The 23,302-nt window shown below is 42.8% G+C and overlaps 1 protein-coding gene across 4 annotated transcripts in view; it reads right to left on the bottom strand.

Moving 5' to 3' along the window:
* Positions 1 to 414: 414 nt before the first annotated feature.
* Positions 415 to 23,302, bottom strand: part of LOC123510322 (transmembrane protein 198-like) — a 70,379-nt gene continuing 47,491 nt past the window's right edge. For 2 of the 4 annotated variants that reach the window (XM_045265351.1, XM_045265352.1), the window contains 6 exons: positions 21,683 to 21,892; positions 12,759 to 12,999; positions 9,801 to 9,963; positions 9,204 to 9,363; positions 8,100 to 8,233; positions 415 to 5,270 (listed from right to left, as the gene is read on the bottom strand). In XM_045265351.1, coding sequence (XP_045121286.1) covers positions 4,992 to 5,270; positions 8,100 to 8,233; positions 9,204 to 9,363; positions 9,801 to 9,963; positions 12,759 to 12,999; positions 21,683 to 21,884 — 1,179 coding nt within the window. In that variant the 5' untranslated portion in view covers positions 21,885 to 21,892 and the 3' untranslated portion in view covers positions 415 to 4,991. The remainder of the gene's footprint in view (positions 5,271 to 8,099; positions 8,234 to 9,203; positions 9,364 to 9,800; positions 9,964 to 12,758; positions 13,000 to 21,682; positions 21,893 to 23,302) is intronic. The other 2 variants (XM_045265353.1, XM_045265354.1) reach the window with 1 other exon arrangement.

Here is a 23,302-nt window from a genome sequence, read left to right as displayed (position 1 = left end):
TTCTTACTGTACCACAACTTTCCTTAAAACAAACTTCCTTGAAAATGAAAACACTCCAAGGGGCAGACAATGTACATGGCACTGACACATGTAGTTTTTGTACTAAAAATATTAATAGTAATAGTTATATGGACAGTTGAGTAATGTGTCTATGGTTTATTTAATTTTTTTCAGCAAGTCACAACCTAGTGTAATGCATATTTGGCCTCCTTATTCCCTCTCCTTACCTAAGGATGTAGGTACCTTTCCCCACTCTTTCCCTCTTAACCGAATGTCTCTTTAAATTAAATAGTCTGGTGGAAATAGCATCCTTTTTGTTGCCCTAGGCCAGTGTTCCTCTAACAGAGAATAATGATGGTAATATATAGATTGAAAAAATAATGTGTTAGTGGATGATGGGAAAATATAAGCATGTCCATTTAAAACATTGTTATTATTTAAAGAGAACATGATGCCATACAGTACAAATAACTTGCTTCTGAAGAGATGCAATGACATATCCTGTAAGAAATTATTACATAATGTACACACACACCAATTTGTCAAGTTATACAAAACTGTGTTCCTTATACAAACTTCTCACTCAACTTCTGGAGTGTCTGAGACAGTCTGGGTGGTAACCAGAATATATACAGTGGCTTGAGGGTGGCATTGAAGCTCAGCCATTCTGTGAGGTCAGCTAGAAACACGAGCTGCTCAAGCCTAGAGGAGAGGACAAACATTCCCCTTAAGGTATCCAAGAAGCAAAGGTTGGCACTAAACCACAAACAAGCTTTCTAGGTCTAGCATCAGTACAAGTATGATGATGAACTGTACACTGATATGAGACGTTCCCTCGTGATCTTGGAAATGCTGCCCTGGGACTGACAGGGCACCCTTAATCCTATGTACTGTGCACTGAACTGGAGTGGTGGTACTGTTCCTGACAACTCTACCACACCCAACAGTCACCTGCTGAGCTGACAGTAAGGAAGCAACAGGAAGAATGGACTACTACTTACAGCGAGTCCTTGATTCTCCCCCGTGTTCCTTCCGTGAGGCTTGTCATATGCAAACTGTGGCCCCAAAACTTATCTGGTGTATTCCATTAAGGAAATTTCTTGGGCCATAATAAAAATAACAATGCAAAAGTAATCAAAATAAAGCAAACATGGCTCAAAGACTTTGCATACTTTTTTAGCTAAGAATAAAGTTTATAGAGCTCCAGGGAAAAGGCAGAAAGCTGTCCTATTCCTAACATGTCATACTTCAGGAGGGCAAGTCACTCTCCAAACAGCTCCCACCAGCACCCAGACAGCTTAGTGTGACAGTAACTAGCTCAGTTGAACCTCACACTTATCTGGTACAAAATATATAACTTGCAGTATTTTGAGTCTGATAGTTTGAAGCTTAGATGGATGAGACAATGTATAGTATTTGTTTTTACAATATAACATTAAATATTAAAGTGAAATGTTCCTCAACAGCACAAAGAGTGGAGGGAGGAGCAGGGAGTGAACCGAGCCAAGGTGCACCTGATCATGTCACCGCCACTACACACTGCAGCTCAGTGCTCCAGCTTCACCTCACTGTTGGCAACTAACAAGAGAGGAGTGAGCTTCTTGGGTCACTCAATGCATGACTGGAGCAGACTGTAAAAGGTTGATTATATATTTAATGATTAATGATGGTCTTTGGTCTTTATGCAGCAACTGCAGGATACATGAGAGATAATTAAGTAGTAAATATATAACTTGTGCATGCTTTTCCAGCTCATGGCAGTGGTGAGGTAATACAAAGGTTAACTTAAATGAGACTAAGTTTGCAACACATGCATATTCTCACTGCTATTCTGTTAACCATGAAGACTGAATTCCAAGGTGAATCTGTGTAAATACTGCCTAACCTAACCTAACTGAGACAATAAAGCATCATCTGACCTAGACAGCATTAAAATGGAGTCAGACTAGCACTAGGTACCTTCCATATCAAGGTCTTAGGTGATATATGAACATCCATCCTTTATCATTACAGTAGTATAAGTTTCATATAGAAGCAAACAGGAAAACTTAACCTGAAACAACTCAGCCATACAATACATACTCAGCATGGCCCTGAGGGCAGCATGTCTTACCAAGACAAAACTATCTTAGAATTACAGAACAAGACTTCACAGAGGAATAAAAATATCTTTGGTGAAAGTTTTTTCAGTGAAGAGTAACAAGAAGTCAGGAAACATTCCAACCAGTGGGAGGGTCCAGGTTTTGATAGGTGGATGTGTCATAACCACATACTGCACACTACAGGACCATCCAATGCTGAATTAATAATGAGCGTTATAAACAATAATGAGTTTCACTCTATTGCAATATCATGCTCATTCAGAAAAACATAGTTGACCTGATGCTTGAAACATAAACCAAAGGAAATGAAATAAATTATGAAACCCTTGTGAACCTGACTCAAGAATAATTATCACAAAAGAGTCGATGTTAACAGTGGAAGAACAAGGTCTCCATGCTGTGCTCACTCTTCTCTCAGAAGGATGCTAACAGCAAAGATACAGTTATTTCATACAATGATATATAATTCCCTTGTAGTGTTCACAGTTAGCAAATCAAGGAATGAAGGTACACAGCTCATTAGCTCCAGATTATTTCATCATACCACAGATGACTGCATAGGGAAAGCATAACTTTGTATGAACCTATCAGCATGGGCACCAGGCTTCACATCACTTCCAGTACAAGGAGACTGAGCAAAGTCATGTCCGCTGACCTGCCTCACTCAGTCCATATCACAGTGTGGCACTAGTGCTGGCAGATCCTGAGATGCCAGACATGGCACCATGGGGCCATCACAGTGCCCACACCCTTCCTCTTATGACACACTGTCCCTAGTGATATGCTTCTTAAATTAATCATTAGATCATGAAGTAAACAAGACAGTTATGCTTTGACTCAATACCACACTATATATGACTATAGGCAATGTGTAAAGTTAACAAATAATCAACAACAATGTTATTCAACTCCAGAGAGAAATCAGGACAAAATATACAGGGAAAAAAAAAAATAAATAAAATAAAATAAGATAAAAATAAAAATAAAAACCTTGCTCCCAAGACAAAATTGGGAAGGAAATTGCAGACATGTACAAATCAACATAGACAAGATTAAGTCAATAAATAAGCATAACATGAAGTTGAATGAACATCCACCATGACGCCAGGCCACTAAGGCAGAGGCAGGTTAAAGCCATCCACAATGCCAGTAGAACTGAGTGACACACAACTTCCTTCCTTCACTCACACACACACACACACACACACCCTAGCTAGATCAATACAGAAAGACTTCCGGCAGACCTGTGCTGTCTGCTGGTGCTGCTGCTGCCATTGTCTGTCAGCGTTGAGCGAGGAGCAGCCAGCATTTCACTTGTTTGAGCGGCTTCACGTGTGGTGAGCTGAGCAGAGGCTGACCCTTCTGGCAACGATGGGCCGTGTGGGGCTCACCGTTGCTAGTGTCTAAAATTTTCCTTCTCTGGATGCTTCAAACCAACATTTCTAATGTTTTCCTTTACTCTGGATGCTTTAAACCAAATATTTTGATGTCAGGAAGAACGACCATCGTTAACTAACCATCACATTCTAAATAACTACATCTTTTTTGTAGTTTTGTTTTTCAGACAGTGTATGTGGTGTACAGTACTGGTATTGGTATACAAGGACTAAACACATCTCCCTATGATATGAGGTTTGGAGGCCACGGCCACAAATCAGGACCAGCAGGAATCCAGCAAAATGATGCAGAAACGGGTGATCCAAAACTAAGACCTTTCGCTTTCATTTCAGCAAGTTACGGCGACAAAGACCAGGCCAGAGGGAGTGTTCACCCCGACCAGCTCTAGCCATCCATACACACACAACACAGTGGACTGGAAATGATAATCACCAGAACACTCATCCTTCCTTGGGATTCCTAAGAAATCAGTAATCATTCTGACTCTTCCGTTCATCACATCACAAGCCACGGCGGTGATCCGAGAGGGTACATTTGATCTACCCCCAAGACACCAGGGGGCCAGCAGCATGAGGACTAAAGTAAGACAACACACTGAGAGTTTACAGGTCTCTGGGCTACTGACAGACAGTTTACAGGTGTTGAAAGACTTTAGCTACACTTTGAGTCTAGCAACAAGAGGGAAAAACACACACAGAACTACAGTCAGGGATGTACTGTATATGCACGCTGCACCACACTGCCATACACACTCACTCTTCTCTTTCTTAATACATCCGGGCACGTATACACACAGGTAAATGTGCGTGTGCGCGCGCGCGCACACACACACACACACACACACACACACACACACACACACACACACACACACTCTCTCTCTCTCTCTCTCTCATACATTCATACATGCACACACATGCTTGCTATATGATATCACAATAATAGTTCATGATTATATATATCTAATGTTTTTTCTTGAATCACTGCACGGTTCAGTACCACACAAGTCATGCAGGTTGACTGGTGCTGGCATTCACTGTCTTGCCAACACTTGTCATCCTGCTTGTGTCTTTTCCTGTGAACACCGCCTCATCTCAGGGTGACAGGAGTACCCCCGGGAAAGGTTCTGTTTGTGCTTGTCTTGCCACTACAAAGGAAGGTAACTCCTGATTTGTGCTCCAATTAAATGGACTGAGATTTCACCAATTTTTTTTGTTTTCTTCATCTCCATTAGCACATGTGATCAGTCAGTTTCCTCTTTGAGAAAGCACATGGCTCACACAACAAAATATCTACTGGTTATATCACTGTTCTGCCTTCAGGATCACAAAGCTAAATAGTTCTGGTTCAGTGACATCAACACAATGGCTGGATATCATTTTAGTCACTTCAGTTTTCTCACTCTGGGCACAATACAAACCACAGCCCACAACACAAGTGTTTCTGTGCCACACACACTCACACTCACACACACACAGACACACACACACACTAGTGCATGGTGACGCGTGTGAGTCTGGGGGCATCGGGGGGTGAAGGCGGTGGCTGGGAGCTGCCGGCCTCGTCCTCGCTCTCGGTGAGTGGCGCCAGCTGGGTGTGGTCTGGAGGCAGCATGGTGGTGTGTGTGGAGTCAGACTGGAGGGTGCCGTTGTCCCCAGTAGGGTAAGCCTTCCGCTGCAGGCTCTGGATGTACTCCTGTCCAACACACACACCAGACTCAGCTTGACGCATAAGGCTTGGGTTGTACGCTAACACTGACTGCTGACAAAACTGTTTCTGTGGTTAGTGCCTGTCATCTAGGGTGTGGTGAGGTCAACACCGACCGGCCTTACAAGTTAGCTATGCACAGGGATGAAGCAGCACTTCTTTGGTCTACTTTTATGGTGCTGAATAAAGGTTATTGCTCATGGATTAGTGTCCTTAAGCTAAACTACGGAAAAATGTGATACTATTCAAGGAAGGAATTTTAGGCTGAAAACAGTGAGAGCATCTTTCGCTGCCTATCAACATGAGTCTCACCTACAGTACTTTACCATTCATACCTACAGAATCATTAAAGTGAGTCCATTCATTCCGAGCCTAGAAAAGGAGCTAATGGTTGTAGTAATCTCATCACTGATCAGCCTGTGGCCCTATCAGCCTGTCTCCTGCATTGGCTCACACACTGGTCTCTCCACATCACAGCAACAAGGCTACAAAGAATCTTAGGCTCCACTTGCAGGCTAAGAATGAATGAACTATATTCTGTCACAGCACAGTGATATAAATCCACCATCCAGGACTTCAATTTAGTGATGATCTAGTTGAAGATAGAATAGAAACCTAAAAGCATTTGCTACAATCAAATGGACTCCACAAAAACTCCAACCTAAAGGATAAGAGCCAGGCAGATTCTGAACCCATTGGGGGGAAGAAATGGCAAACACTAGGCAAAGTAATCCTTAAAGAAGCTTTAGATGTGTTTACAAATGAATCTAAAGAAACTGACTGTACACAGCTGCCAAAACCTCATGACACTCAGTGAGATCTACAAGCAACACAGAGAATTAGTAACAGTGGTGGGAGTCACACGCAGAAATGATTCACTGAGAGGCCAGCAAGGAAACGCCAGGAGGATCAAGGCCACCAGGAGCAGCGGATGGGCCAGCAGCTCATGTCTGCCGGCCAAACACTGCCAGTCTGACACTCATTACAGAACTACAGAGGTCAGTGCCTCAAAACAAGCCTGGCCACATCCATCATGAAACAGATGCAAACAAACCTATCATGAGGGCATCAGGTGAGTCTGCCAGTCTGTGCGCCAGACAGATGTGCTCTAGGGAGGGGGTGGCTAGCACAAGGTGTCTTCATACATTCACCTGTATTACCTCATGTCTTCATTTCTTAGGAAAAATAGCCAATTCAAAAAAGGACTGCAAGTATGAAGACTGACAAGAAATAGTGTAACCAGACTTGCTTCAGTGGTACAGCTACATCATTCCATCATTCCAGCACCTTTGGATCATGTACAGCTGGACTGACCTTAGGCTGAGTTCTCTTTGGAAACAACTGTCACAGATCCAGTGAACTTGTAGCTCCAAAGGAGCAAACCACCACACCTGAGAACTCCCATTGTTCGCACAAGACTGTGAATGGCAAGTCAGGAGAGCAAGCCTGGCCTGGCCTGGCCTCACGTCACTGACAGTGGTGCACAGACAGAAGAAAGCCTGCAATGCCTACAAGCGGAGGAAATCAACTCTCACTCAGACCAGATTGGCTCACCATGTCGCTGGTATTCATTCAGTAAGTGACTTGCAAAAATATAGCAATGCTCTTACCTTAACCATAACAAAATTATCAATAGAACGTATGATCCTGAGAGTATGTAGTGTTGGCCAGTGTGGAGACTTCCTAGACTCTAAGAGAAGCAATGCTAGACGTTGCCTTGCAAAACTTGACTACAGACACACAGCTAAAATGTATCAAAGAAACTTGCTGCTAACTTATGTGAAGCAGATCAATATGACACATGAAACTAAAAATAAAACAAATATGCTAACAGTAATAAAAAAACAAACAAAAATAAATACTTAAAAATACATGAATGCAACCCAAACACATGCAAAAAAAAAAGCAGGCAAACATGGAAAATAAATACATACAAAGAAAGTACTTGATATCAAACCACCAAGTGTGACATAACAGGAGCAGACAAACCTTGACTGGGGAACTGCCAGCACAAGGCAACCAACATTACAATCATGCTGGTGTTGAGGCGAACAAAAGAGCGGTGCATGATGGCAGGCCAAGCAAGTTTACGTGACCAACCAAGGAGCAGGTTAATTCAGTTTGAGCAACATAGATTATTCAAAGGGAACGGAATCCTAATGAGAGACAGTGACATGTCATACGTACTAATGCATACCAGAGAATATTCAAGAGTAATTCATCAGTCACATTAAACCAGTTGTGTCTGTGTCATTTATCTTACACTTCACTTGTTAAACTTCTGGATCTTGCCATTTAGACTAAAAATCAAATACTTTAGCCACAACTTGAAAATATTGGACCTCACTGTAAAATAAATTAAATACCTTCATTACAACTCAAGGAAAGCAGATGAGACAGACACAATGTTAAGAGCCAAGAATAAATAGCTTGACTCAGTGACTAAGAGCCTGTCAAAGTCCAAGAGGCAGAGGAGAACAGAAGAGTAGAATCTGTCTGAGTGGTGGCGACTCACACAGGTGCTGGCATGAGCTGGCCCGTCTGTACCTCACCAAAGGAGATGACACAGCTGGAGGAGAGGCAGCCACAGCGATGGGAGAGACAGCAAGAGAGACAGAGAGAAAGAAAGAGTGAAGTGGAAGAGAATACAGAGGAGGTCAAGAAAGGAAGGATAATGAAGAGGAGCTTGGTATGGATGAGTGGGGGCAGTCAGTCAACAGTCAAGACAAAAAGAGAGGGTTGTCATTACCTGCTGCCTGGCCCTCACGATGAAACAACACCAGTTAGTGCCACCACCACCTCCGACACCAACCAGCGGCAGCGACACCAGGGCCGACACCGCTATGCCTGGCTAACAGTGGTAAATCTCAGATCCGACACTGGCATATTCACCTGGCTGATGATGTCTCCATGTGCTGTACGAACTTGGTACAAATACCGATATTTCTTCTGCCGCAGCTCAGCACGCGCCTCGCGACTTCTCAGGCGCTGCAGGTTGACACTTCTGTTCTTTTTGGAGGGCACCACTGTAAGGAGGGGCACAAGAGAGTCACACTGGAAGGTACTTGGGGTAGGGAGCAGGCACACTCACACAAGGAAAGGGAGGAAGACTAGATGGATTAAAGAAACTGGGATGACAAGGCAATAGGTACAAAACACAGGGAGGTACTGAGGACAGGCACACTCACACAGGGAAAAGGAGAAAGACTGGATGAATTAGAGATAATGGGATGGCAAAGCAATGGAGCATGAGTCACACTGGGAGGTACTGGGTGGTTTAGGGCAGGCACACTCACACAAGGAAAGGGAGAAAGACTAGATGAATTAGAGATACTGGGATGGCAAAGCAATGGGTACAAGATGCAGGGAGGTACTGGGGATAGGTACACTCACACAAGGAGGTCAAAGGTGGAAGAGAGAGATTTGAGACGTGGAGAGCTAAAATCAGTCCCAGAAAGGATTAATGTTTGCAGATAACAGAAGCAAGTGCTGGAAAAATGAGGATGAAAAGTTACTCTCACACACACACAGAAAAGAATAAAATGAATATAAATACTAACTCTATACCATTAAAAACTCCACTTACTCTACTACAAAGTCACAACAATAGAAAGAAAATAAGAGAGAAAAAAAACAGGATCAAACAAAACATCAATAGTACAAACAATACAAACAGATGTACACACAGTGGCTTGGGGGGGGACGGGTGGCTGAGAAAGGCAGACAATGAACACTGTGGTCGTGACAAGAGGAATTTATTGCACCGTGAGGGGGATAAAAATGACTAATATGTCCAGTTCACCTCATGCGATACACAAAATAGAGCAAGTACCGCGAATCTCTGGGATATGATGAAAGTTACAGCCATGTAAAAAAACTCTACTATGCCCACTTCACCACATGCGACAAGAAATACCATTGTGTATCACCGGAATTATGAACATTATACAGAGATGGAGAAAGAGAAAGGAAGAGACACAGACACTCCTGACTCACACTGCTGGTGGTAGATGCCCCGGCCTGTAATGCGCCACTGAGTGAGACTCCCCACTACCACCATGAAGGGCCACACTCCCAGGATCATCCAGGAGAACCAGCATGGTCGGTCACTCTCCACAACCTTGAGCCGGTCGCCAAACCAGTGCACCATCAGGAACTGCAGAAACAGGTGGTGGCTTAATGCTAAGTTCCTTGCTTGCAGTACTAGTGTGAAGATGTGAGGGTTTGAGATAAGGACAGTGATGGAGGAAAGGTGAGATAAGCAGTGCCATTGATTTAAAGAAGCAATATGTAAGGAAGATGATTAAGATAAAGATGAAACAATCTTAACTCAATGAAAACAAAACATGGCATAAATAAATATGAAAGAGAACATTTCTGGACTGAATGAACAGAATGAGACCACACAAACACATGGTGAATATAGATGAGACACTTTTAAGTGAATGAAAAACAAAACAAAAACATGACCACCTTTAACTAAGTAAATAGGAAAGAACATATTTTATGGCAGAATGAACAGACAGGACCACATGAGCACAACAAACACAAGGCTGACACAGAAAACCCAGCCAAAGCAACACAGGCGGGCACCTTCTCTATGAAATAGTCGAGTGTTGCAGACATGATGGCACCCCCGCTGATGGCCGTGCCCAGAATAGTGAGGCCCTTTTGGAAGTAAAGCGTCAGGATGGCAAGCAGTAACCCTGACGCCAGCAGTATGCCCACCACTGGCCACACACTGCTAGGAACCCACCTGAAACACAAGGCACTGCTTACAAGAGAGATAATGAGACCAGACAGCCAGACACACTCCTAACCTGGTTTCAATATGTAAGCATGCAAGGCCAGGCTGGTCGTATATATCTAACTCTAGCAAAGTAAACATCAGTGGCATCTACACCAAGTATCTAGTGTATAATAATATCTGCTGCACCTCAGACACTAAAGATTGGTTCTTCATACCGTACCCTTGCAAAACTTTTCACCTTCACTGCCATCTAATGCTTAACTTGTCATCATCACCTACAACCCCTTCATTACCAGGATGTGTTTTCATATTCATCCTGGTTACTATTTAGCAATTTTGTAATGCTTCAAAAACTTATGTGGGAATTAAAATAGTAAATATTCAGGCCATTAATCTTTTGATCTCCACAGACCCTTCCTAATGCAAATAAAATTGTCTAATCATACCCCAAAATCATGGTAAAAATGTGTCTCAGTATTGAAGGGGTTAATTATAAATCCAATCTTTTAGGAACTGGCACCTGAGTGGATTATTATTATTTTTTTTTTACTTCCTTTTTTTGTCCTTGATCAGAGCCCATCTTACACACATACAAACACACACCAAGGCTGATTCTCCCTAAAAAAGATGGATAAAGACAAGACACAATTCACAATCATACTTACACTGGATAAATAGAAATCCTTGCCTCTATAAGAAAAATAATCATGAGCTCCATCCCACACCCACACCAGTCATCTCATGCATAATAATAGCCAGCAAGCCTCAGAGTACCATTAAAGAGGACTCATTTTCCTGTGAAAGGCCCACAAATCAATCCATTGGCAGCGGGCCACGAGGGATGAACACTTGGTAGGTGGCCAGAATCTGAGCTGTGGTGAGGCAGGAACCCAACACAAACATTACCAATCGCTGGGCATCAGGTGCGACCATCTATCCTGCGTACAGACACCTTTAATGTAATGTCTTATCTCGGCAACATGGTAAGATTTTCAGCATGTTTTTTTTTTTACTTTGCGTAGGTGATTGACAGCTCATCATCCCCTTCATCTTTCTCATCCCTCTGTTTTCTCCTCTTTCTCCTTCATCTCTTGTGCCTTTATCCTTTCTCCTCTTTCTACTTTATTTCCTCTGTCCCTTTCCTTTCTCCTCTTTCTCCTTCATTTCCTGTTTCCTTCATCATCTTTGTTCTTTACTTTCTCCTCTTTCTCTTTCATTTCCTCTGCTTCTTTCGTTTCTCCTATTACTCCTTAATCTGTCTCTTTTCTTTCTATCTCCTCTGCCTCTTTCCTTCTCCTCCTCCTTCATCTACTATACCTCTTTCCTCTCCTCCTTTTCATATCCTCCTCTCCTTCCCACTTCATCTTTGCTTCTTTCCTTTCTCCTCCTCCTCCTCTATCTCCTCTGCTTCTTTCTTTCTCCTCTTTCATCTCATCAACCTCCATCCTCCTCCTCCTCCTCCTCCTCCTCCTGCTTCCAGTCTTCCTCCATTATTCCATATCCCCTTTATCTTTTTTCAAGTTTCAGTGATACCAGAGCTCTCATCTCATCATCATCACCAAAGCAATACAAATACAGTAATACATAATATCTACCATTAATCCACATTTTTGCCAGGTTAGTTTTTTTTATGCTGGAGAGAAAATGTGTATAATGTTTTTTATGCATATATTTTTTTTTGATGAGTTGTTATGTTTTCTGAATTATAGGAAAAAAATGTATATTAATTTTGGTTGTATCCATGTTTTTTTTTTTTTTAAACCTATTGGAAACATACAGGTAGAAATATGTCGGTACTGTATGTATATATAAATTTCGTACTTTGTATCTTTTTGGCTAGAATTGTATTTTTTTTTATTCTGGGTTAAATAAAAACAAAAGCATACTAATTCTGGATCATCCCACAAAATACATAGATAGCAAAAATAGTCATGACATTATTATATTTTACATAATATTACATAGCAGTCAATCTTTTTTTTTTTTAACCAAACTAGATTACTTGCAAGATTAAATGAAAACAATAATTAATTCAGAGTCCTCCGTAAACACCATGACCTTTTCAAGACAAACTGGCCGCGGACATGACGCATTTACACGCCATACAAAAACAACGACTTTATTCCTAACCATAAACTTGTCAATCTTTCCACGAACGAATAACAATAACAATAAAAATAGTACAACATATTAAATTCGACTTATCATGAATACAGTAACCTTTAAAAACACAGAGGTAGCGAGGAGAGGAAGGAATAAAGATAGAGAAGCGAGGTTTGAGAATTAAGAGGCAGCAACACACACATGAACAGAGGCGGCGCGCGTCATGCTGTTGGTAATGGCCGTGACGCGCTACAAAGAGGGCACAAACAAAGCTGTAACGAGTTTATCACCAAGCGTATGGATAAAACTTGGCGCACTTCAATTAAGGGAAGGATTAAACCATTCCACCGTGGCCATATGAATTAGGTTAGGTTTTCTCTCTCTCTCTCTCTCTCTCTCTCTCTCTCTCTCTCTCTCTCTCTAACTTTTTTTTAATATTTTTCCTTCCATTCTTCTCTCTCTCTCTCTCTCTCTCTCTCTCTCTCTAACTTTTTAATATTTTTCTTCCTCTCTCTCTCTCTCTCTCTCTCTCTCTCTCTCTCTCTCTCTCTCTCTCTCTCTCCAACTTTTTATTTTCTCTCTCTCTCTCTCTCTCTCTCTCTCTCTCACACACATTTTGCTTCCTCACTTATCTTTCTTTACATTCACTCTCCCTTCCTTAATCTCAATCAGTCCGCCTGTCTCTCCCTTTGCCTCACCATTTGTAGGCTATTGCAATGCCAGCCACGCCAAGGAAGAGCCCCGTGTGCAGACCAGTCATGAAGAGACCCACGTATTGCACCAGCATCGTGATCAGCCCGAACATGACACCCGCACCGAGAGCCACCCCTGCGTTTCCTAGGAGTGGCAGCAGGTCCTCGCTCAGGCAGATTAAATACACCACCACTGACGCGAAGATGAATCCCGTCAGGAACATCACGGCCTTGAAACATCGGTAGCCTGAAAGAGAGAAGGGGGTTAGAAGGAAAATGAAGGAATGATTAAGGGCAGTTTTGTGACAGGTTGTGTTTTGTTTTCAACTTTTCAGTATTATTGGAATAGAGTGAGAAAGAATATTAGTCTTAAAAGATAGAGGAAGGAAAATAATTGTAATGGTTAGGAGGAAAAGGGATGAAGATAGTATATATAAGTTTTGTGGTAGGTTTTGTTTATTTTTTGGGGGCATTTGCGGTCTAGAAATACTGGTAAACTTTAGTAGAGAAGGAAAAAGAAACATCATGCCTTTGTAACACCGGTAGCCTGGAAGAGAAAGAATGAAAAGAGTTGTGATTGCTGGAAGAAATGGTTGAGGGCAGAATAAATAAGTTTTGTGATGTTTTTTGTGTTATCTTCACGAATATTAGGAAACTGGTAAACTGGAATATAAAGGCAAGCTGTGGGAACTTCCAAAGGGTGAATGGAGGGTGGTGGGTTAAAACTGATGTAACCATTCATGACAACACACACGAGCATTATTAGTTCCTCTGAGGCCACTGCAGGACAAAGGTAACACACACCATGCCTCATTAACCTTTGCAAGAGTATATGCAACCCCCTTCGGTACCATCATACCACTGAAATGACGGCTGACTTCACACACACTCTATAAAACCTCCACAATTTCGCATCAGAGTAAATACAGCACAAGCAACATGGCTCATTAACCTTCGTAATAGTATGGCCTGTATGCAGAAACAACAGCAAGGTAGGTAGGTGGGTAGGTGGGTAGGTAGGCGTGGACAGACGAATTTTCTTTCCCTCAATCCCTGAATCCCGTGCTGACCTCTTGGCAAAGCTTAACCTCTCTCGGACAATCCACTTAACCTCTCGCCTCCGTGTCTGCTCCGCGCCACCCACCAACCGAGACACCCTGAGAATTTGCGTCGTTCCTGGAAGCACCTGTCACCTTTACCTTCTGTTTTAAAGTGACGCTGAAGCAGGAGAGAGCGGGGAAGAGGGAGAGGGTGGAGTGGGAGGCCTGCTGGTGGTAGTGGTGGTGGAGGCGAGGGAAGCTGTGAGTGGGAGGGAGTGAAGGCACATGTGGGGTCTAGGGAGTCATGCAGAAAGGGAATTGTAAGTTGTGTTTTGTTGTTTTTTTCTCTTCTCCCAAAGGTTAATCGGGTATATGTGTGTTTGTTTTGCTGTGGGAAAGGTTTATAAATGTTTGTGTGTGTTTGTGGAGTTGTATTCATGTAAGATATTCGAAAAAGAGAGTGCATTTTCTCTCTCTCTCTCTCTCTCTCTCTCTCTCTCTCTCTCTCTCTCTCTCTCTCTCTCTCTCTCTCTCTTCTTCTTCTTCTTCAAAGGTTAACCATGTATGTGTGTGTTTTGTCTGTCGTGGAAGGGCTTATAAATGTTGATGTATGTTCGCTTGCTACATTCTATTTCAAGGCCATGTTTCTTTACGGGATTTCAAAACGAGTGTATTTTGTATTTCATTTTCGCAAAGGTTGACCGGACGTTTTTGTGTTTTGTCTGCTGTGGGAAAGGTTTCTAAATGTTTATGCATGTTCACCTTTCTGAGTTATGTTTCAAGGGCATGTTTTCCGAGGGAGATTTGGAAAAGTGCAGTTCTATTAAAAAATGAGTTTACATTGTCTACTTTGATGAATTCTCTGACCTAATCTTTGCTAACATTGAGGGAACTTTCCAATACCACCCTATTACTTTCATTCAACCCCTAAAGCCCTAACATAACAACTTAATAAATTCTGTAACCTAATTTTTCCTAACACAGAGAACCTAACCTAACCTTTCCTAACACACAGAACTTTCCACTACTATATACTTTTCCTTAACCCCTAAAAACTTAACATAACCCCTTAACCCCTTCAGTACTGGAACACATTTTCACCTTGAGATTTGTGTACGATAAGACCATTTTATTGACATTTAGAAGGCTGTATTGAGGTTAAAAGATTAATGGCAACAGTCTTCACTATCTAAATCCCACACATGAGTTTCTGAAGCTGTATAAAATCAACAAATAGTAAGCAGAAGAATATGGAAACACGTCATGGTACTCAAGGGGTTAATAAATTCTTTAACCTAATTTTTCCTAACACAGAGAACCTATAACATTGCCACTAATCATTTCTCTAACCAAACCTTTCCTAACACAGAACTTTCCACTACCACTTAATCATTTCCTCTTAACCGGTCACTCAACGCACAAAAACCTGACCTAGCGCCACAAAACACCACGTCGAGAGGCTTAGCATGAACCAATGATAGTGGATTGTGTTCATGTCTCACGTTATCGAGCCCTCAAGGTCGTATTACTGGAGGAGAATTACACTTGACCACTGCTAAGGTTACCGGGGCGTGTTGCAATGTTGCCTGCTCTGGGGGAGGCTTCGCTGGGTAGGGATGAATCCACACATTTATACTGTCAGCCTTTGGAATCGTAAATTTAGCTCTAAAAATGTTAATAGATATATCCATTGATCTATTCACTCAAGTTTCTCGCAGTGCAATTTTAACGATAAAGAAAAGAATAATGATAAAGAAAGAAAAAATATATATTTGCGTTATAAAGTTTACATTTGCTATGGGAAAGACTTGAGTGGATTGAGAAATTAACCCATGACGAGTTTTCATATTCATTCTGCTTACTATTCGGTGATTTTATACAGCTTCAGAAACTCATGTGGGGGATTAAAATTGTGAAGACTCTGGCCATTAATCTTCTGACCACCATAGATTTTTCCTAATCACACCTAAAACTCAAGGTAAAAATGCGTCCCACTAGTGAAGGGGTTAATGTCTATAGTGTAAAGTTATATGCATTTGTATTATTTAGATTTTAGGGTCAAGTATACGATTCAGAAACCTTAACGTGTATGTGACGTGTGAGTTGACATTTTTCCTGCGGCTAAATTATTAAAGTTTTATAGTGTGCTTCATATTTAGCATCATTCCAGCGTCATGATGGTTCTGAAAGGTTACATATGTATACTCTTACAAAGGTTAACAAGCAATGATGCGTGTTACTTTTGTTCTGTTACAAGCAAGTATTCGTGTAGGCTTTATAGTGTGTGCTTCATAGCTAACCTCATTCTAGTGTCATGTTCGTTCTAAACGTTACACATAACCTCGTATTCTCAAAGACTTCCGTGCTTCACCTCCATTATTCTAAAAAGCTTGATTTAAATTTGCACAAGTTTTCAAGGGTGTTTTTTTTTTATGATTCTAGAGGCAGAGTGACAAAATTTCTGTATTGTTAACTAGAGAAACATTCTAAAGAAAAAAAAAAACGGTAATCATTTGTGGCCCTTGGGAAATAGTCGTGGTGAGAACTAAACATTTTTCAAGGTGTTTTTATTATCAACTGGAGAAACACCCTTGAAAACTCCACTAATCATATTTTTGGCCTTGGAAAATAGTCTCGGTGAGAGAATAAAGCATTTCTTAAAATATTCTTGTGGTTCTAGAGGCAGAGTGACAAGCATTAATAATTCAACTGGAGAAACATTCTTGAAAACTTCACTAATCATCTCCGTGGCCTTGGAAAATAGTCGTAGCGAAAATAAAGCATTTTAAAGTTGTTTTTGTGGTTCTAAAGGCAGACTGACAAGATTTCTACATTATGAACTGGGGAAACGCTCTTGAAAACCCTGCTAATCATCTCAGTGGCCCTTGACAATAGTCGTGGTGTGAGAGCAATGCATTTCAGAATACATATCCCAGGAAAACCTCACCACTAGATACCACGCCAATGAGAAACGCAAGAAGACACGAACACCCCTTCCACTTATCCCCCACCCCCCCGCCAAGCCACGAGTAACGCAATGCAACTCACAATTCTGACAACCAGTGTACCGAAAAAAAAAAATAATAATAATAAAAGGAAGGTGGATAAGCGCATGAAGAATAACGCAGATTACACACGCATTTTCCAAGAGGAGGCCATGAGTCAACCCCCCAATGTCCCCCGCCCCCCAACAAGCAGACATCATAGAAAACGTGTTATCAGTGACGAGGGAGAGAGAAGGGGTTGAGGAACCAAGGACGGACTGGAAAAGGAAGAAAAAGAAGAGAAAAACCTTGGATACATCGAGAGAGAGAGAGAGAGAGAGAGAGAGAGAGAGAGAGAGAGAGAGAGAGAGAGAGAGGTTAGTTGGACGAGCGTTCTTGAAACACCGAGTGAAACCTTGACTTAATTCTCGACGGAGGGAGGAACTGAAGTGCTTTTGAGAATTACCGAGAGAGAGAGAGAGAGAGAGAGAGAGAGAGAGAGAGAGAGAGAGAGAGAGAGAGAGAGAATGTGTGACAATCAAACCTAACCTAACCCAAGAAAAGTGAAAACAAGTCGAAGTTTGGCGCCAATTTCAAATCCCGGTTCGTGTTGCCAGCCCGCCAGCCCGCCAGAGCCAGCCAGCCAGCCAGCCAGCTATTCCGTTTTCTGTCTACTGTATTGATCTGTAGCTCCGACCCACTTTCCTCCCAGCCCGCCAGCCACCCACCCAGCCTGAATCCTTTGTCAGGGGCCTGTGCTGTGCTGGTTTAGGGTGTCATGGGTCTTGGGGGAAGCCAGGAGAGCACATGGGAAGGCCTAGTGAGTCTTGGGAGCGCCTGGGTTTGCTTGGGGATGGTCTAAGTCGAGGATTTGAGGACGAAGAGGCGATGAGGGAAGTGTCTGTCCTGGTGGCGAGAATGGGAGGACAGGATGGGCTTAAGGGATAGACACGCACTTCTGTTAAGGCTTCAGGAGGAGGAGGAGGAGGAGGAGGAAGGACAAGTGGATGGAAAACAAGGGAGAAAATGCTTAAATGAAAATTATTGTAATGAAGGAAAGTGAATAATTAAGATGGTGGTGATGATGAAGAGGAAGACAACGAGTGGATGGAAAGCAAGTGTAAATATTCTTTAACGAAAATTATTAGGATACAGAAAAGTGCATGACTATAATGATGATGATGGTGATGATGATGATGATGATGATGATGATGATGATGATGATTGATGATGATGAAGAGGAGGAAGAGTAAGAATAGCATGAAGAGGATGAGAGGGAATGGAAGAGGAGGAGGAAGAAGAAAATAAGAATAAGGTAATACAAAAAGAGAAAAATAGATAAAGGATAACTATAAAAAAGAAGAAAATAAAAGAAGAAAAGGAAGAAGAAAAAGAAGCAAAAATACAAAGAAGACGAGAAAGAAGAAGAAGAAGAAAGAAGAAAAAGGAGAAAAAAGAAGAGAAAAAGAAGAAGAGGAAGAGGAGGAGGAGGAGGAGGAGGAGGCGAACCATTTTCCATTCGTCCCCTCCAATATCTCACTCCACATCACGCCATTGCCTTCCCCTCCTCCTCCTCCTCGTCCTCCTTCTCCTTACCCCCAAACAGACATTCCCAAGAGAAGGCGCAGGGTGAGGGAAGGCGAGGCGAGGCAATGGTAGGGAATAACAGGTCACGCCGAGGTCAAGTTAACAATGACACACGAGCTGACCCACAGAAATCAGGTCAGGAGGCTAAAACGTGTACTAGTCCCGTCCCTGTCTGTCTGTCTGTCTGTGCTTTGTTCATGGGAGGGTTTGGAGTGCTAGGGAGGCGGAGGGATGGGGGAGGTACGCTTAGGAGACAAAAGATGGAGGAGGAGGAGGAGGAGGAGACTAATGACGAGGAGTACGAAGACGAGGAGGAAGAAAACAAAGAAAACGAAAAATGAAGGTAAAAATGAGGAAGAGAGGAAGACGAGGAAGAGGAAATAGAAAAGCAGCAGGAGGAGGAGGAGGAGGAGGAGGAGGAGGAGGAGGAGGAGGAGGAAGAGGAGGAGAAGGAGGAAGAGGAGGAGGAGGAGGAGGAGGAAGACAAGGGCGAGGACGAGGACAAACTAATTTTCCCTTTAAATAAAGAAAAAAAAAATCAGAGTGGAGATTTGTCACTTAAATTCCAAGGAGAGAGAGAGAGAGAGAGAGAGAGAGAGAGAGAGAGAGAGAGAGAGAGAGAGAGAAAGGCAGGGACACTCATTTCTCCCAAGGCACCACCACTACTACTACCACCACCACCTTCTCCTCCCAAGGCATTTATCCCTTTTTTCCTTCTCAGGCAATCCTCCTCCCCCTGACACGGCTTCCTTCCTCCCTGCGGTACCTTTCCTCCCCCCTGACACTTATCCCTCCCTTCGCAATTCCTTCCTTAGCCTCCCTCCTCCCCCCTGACGCTTCTGCCTTCCTCCCCTGACACCGTTCCTCCCCCCTGACATTTCTCTCCCCCTTCGCAAACTTTTTCCTTACCACTTTTCCTCAACACACTTCTCTTTCCTTCGTGTTCTTCCTTTCTTTACACTTTCCTCCTTCCTAGGCACTGTTTCTCCTTCTTCCACCCTTCCTCTGGCACTCAAGGCATTGCTTCTCCTTCCCATGGCCAGAACTCAGTGCCTCTTAAAGCTGCTGACCCGAGGCACTGGCACTGCGGGAGCTCGCCAACTTGAAGCACATTTTAACCCAGACTTAAATGCCTTCAAGTTTAACAAAAGAAACCGTGCTAGGTGGAGGGTGAACTAGAGAACCTTCGGGACTGTTACTGCTCCTGGGAACCCTGGTGGCGTGGCGGGGAGTTATTACACGGAGGAGGCGAAGCAGAAGGTGAAGGAGGGAGGAATGATACGTGAAGGAAGGTAAAATGATGGAGAGGGATATATACAAGATGTTGAAGGGAAGTGAAGTGATGGGGGAAGGGAAGGGAGTTGTACGAAGGAAGGTGATGGGAAAAGGGGTATATAAAAATGAAGGTGATAGGAAAAGGGGTATATAAGGGGAAAATTGATGGGAAAATGGATATATAAGAGGAAAAGTGATGGGAAAATGGGTATATACGAGGGAAAGTGATGGGAAAATGGGTATACAAGAAGGAAAGTGATGGGAAAGAGGGTATACAAGAAGGAAAGTGATGGGAAAGGGGGTACATACGAGGGAAAGTGATGGGAAAAGGGATATATAAGAGAAAAAGTGATGGGAAAAGGTGTATATACGAGGGAGTGATGGGAAAAGGGTTATATACGAGGGAAACTGATGGGAAAGAGGCTATATAAGAGTGAAAGTGACGGGGTGATGGGAACAGGAAGGGATACAAGATTGATGAGGGGAAGGAGAAAAGAATAAAAAAAAAACTAGGAAACGATAAGAGTTGTCGAGAGAAAAAAAAGACAATTAAAACTCGGGGAAAGGAGAGAAAAAATGAACGAAAAGCTCAGACGAAAAAGAAAAAAGGAAAAAAGAGGAAAAGAGGAGAAAAATATGGTAGTGCACCTGAAGGAGGTAGAGAATTGCCAGCACTTTTTCTCTCCTCACTGCTGCAGGCGGCGGTGAAGGAAGCAAGGCGGCCACAAGGGAAAATATGACATAATCGCCCCGCCTGAGGGAAGCTATGGGGAGTTTTTTGAGGGGAACTTCTAGCTAGAAACACCTCACTCCGTCACCACACCGCGTCCACTCCCCAGGGAACGCTCAGGCTACTTGTTTGCCTTCTGCAGTAGTGGTAGTGGTGGTGGTGGCATTGATGGTGAAAAACTGCACCACAACCATAGATAAATAGATAAATAGAAAGTTTTTTGACCACAGAAGGTGCAGAAGGAAGTATTTATCTCCTTCACGCCCCTTACACCTGCAAGGACTCACGAACAAACATCCTCATGAACTACCAATAGAAATCCGTAGGAGGCGCAGAAGGAAAAAAAATACAAGTTCTAGTGCCCTGTATGACTCCACCTACCCTAATGCACGTCCCTAGTACCTTCAGGAACCAACAGAAGAGGGTATAGACAACGCAAATGATAATAAAGAACAAATACACCTCCCACATCCACGTAAACCCGTAGGAGGCGCAGAAGGGAAATATCACCTTCAAACCACCTTCAAACACTTTACACCCTCAGAAGCTCACCGAAGAGACTATAGACGATGACGCAGACAAGGAAAAACAAACACACATCCCAGATCCTCGTAAACCACCAACAGAAACCCGTAGAAGACGCAGAAGGGAAAAATCAACCACCTTCACACCCTTACACTACCAAGAACTCACGTAGAAGACTGTCGACAAAGTAAATGACAAAAAGAAGACCCGCAGGAGGCGCAGAAGGGAAAATCAACAATCTTACACCCTCAGGAACTCACCGAAGAGGCTGTAGAGATGACGCTGACGAGGAAAAACAGACACACCTTCTACATCCTGGCAAACCACCAATAGAAACCCGTAGAAGCGCAGAAGGGAAAATCAGCAATCTTCACGCTCCTTACACCCTCAGGGACTCACACAAGAGACTGTAGACAACGCAAATGATAAAAAGAAAACCCGTAGAAGACGCAGAAGGGAAAATCAACAATCTTACACCCTCAGAAACTCACTAAAGAGGCTGTAGACAACGAAATAATAAAAAGAAAACCCGTAGGAGGCGCAGGAGAAAAACAACTACCTTCACGTTCCTTACATCTCCCAATGCAAATGATAAAGAACCAGAAGGCGCCAAAGAGTAGTATATACCACCTTCATAGCCCCCACATTCCCAAGAACTCCCCGAAGAGGCTGTAGACGACGCAAATGATAGAAAGAACAATTGTCTTCCACATCCTCGTATACCACCAATAGAAACCCGTAGGAGGCGCAGAAGGGGAAAATCAACCACCTACACCCCGAGGAACTCACCGAAGAGGCTGTAGACGACGCCGAAGATGAGGAACATGCCGGAGATGACCGCTGTGACCACGTGGTATTGGTAGTCCAGGGTGCGACACTTCTCATCCCACGTCAGGTTAGAGCGGGGGCCCGTCCTGTCGTCCGCCGCCCACCAGGGATAGTCGTACCTGAACCCTCCGCCACCTGGATCGTCTCCCCCCAGCCACGACATCCTGCACCCTGTGGGGGGGAAAGAAAGGTGACGTCAGTATTTAGAAATGTCTTCCCTCTCTCACTACGACAATTTTCCAAGGCCACAGAAACAATTAGCTCGGTTTTCAATAGTTTCTCCTTTTAATAAACTAGAAATGTTGCCAATCTATCACCAGAACCATAAAAATACTCTTAAAAACATGAGTAGGGACACCTAACCGAGTTTTTAAGACAGTTTCTCCTTTCATAAACTAGAATTCTTGCCAATCTATCACCAGAGACATAAAAATACTCTTAAAAACACGAGTATCTTCAACTGGAGCCTTTGGAAAGCAGTGATGGTGAGAGAGCAAAGCGTTTCAGAATACGGACCTTAATCCCTTCAGTACTGGAACGCATTTTTACCTTGAGTTTTATGTGTGATTAGACCATTTTATTGACATTAGGAAAGGTCTATGGAGGTCAGAACATTAATGGCCAGAGTCTTCACTATTCTAATCCCCACATAAGTTCCTGAAGCTGTATAAAATCACCAAATAGTAAATAGAATGAATATGGAAATGCGTCTAAGTAATGTAAGGGTTAAGAACAAGGAGATGATGAGGTGAAGAGATGAGAGAAAATGTAGGAGGAATAGAAGAAGGGTGAAAGAGGTAGAGGTGGAGAGATGAAGGGATGGAAAGAAAACTCAAGAGGATTAGGTAAAGAAAAAGGATAAGAACATAGAATGAATGGAGGAATGAGTAAAAGGAAGAGGAGGAGAGGAGGAGAGGAAACACTGGAATGCAGAGGGAAAAAAAATCAAAAGAGGAAGAGGAGGAATACAAAAGGAAGAAAAAAAGTGAGGAAAATATGAAAAGAGGAGGAAGAGGAGGAATACAAAGGAAGAGAAAAGAAAAAAGAAAACAGACAACAAGAGGAGTAAGAGGAGGAAGAGAAAGAGGCCACCGTTTCTTTGCTAATACGGCAACAATATGATAATAAAATACAAAGAAGAATAAGAATAAGAATAATGAAAGAGCCGAGGGAGAGAATAGAAGAGAATGAAAGAATAGGAATATAAAATGTGTGTGTGTGTGTGTGTGTGTGTGTGTGTGTGTGTGTGTGTGTGTGTGTGTGTGTGTGTGTGTGTGTGTGAGGAAGAGAGAGGGGGGGAACAATGCTGAGTAAACGAGAAATGAATGAAGGAATGATAACGAATGAAAGGAAATATGAGAGAGAGAGAGAGAGAGAGAGAGAGAGAGAGAGAGAGAGAGAGAGAGAGAGAGAGAGAGAGGAGAGGAGAGGAGAGGAGAGAGAGAGGAGAGGAGAGAGAGAGAGAGAAGAGAGAGAGAAGAGAAGAGAAGAGAAGAGAGAGAAGAAAAGATGTAAAAGGAAAAGAGAAAGAGGAAATAGAGGAATGTAAAGGAAACATGCCTGAGAAGTGAGGAAATAGGA

The sequence above is a fragment of the Portunus trituberculatus genome, chromosome 28 (assembly GCF_017591435.1).
Source record: "Portunus trituberculatus isolate SZX2019 chromosome 28, ASM1759143v1, whole genome shotgun sequence".
Taxonomy (NCBI): domain Eukaryota; kingdom Metazoa; phylum Arthropoda; class Malacostraca; order Decapoda; family Portunidae; genus Portunus; species Portunus trituberculatus.
Note: the sequence above shows the minus strand (reverse complement) of the source record. Positions and strands in the feature narration are given on the sequence as shown.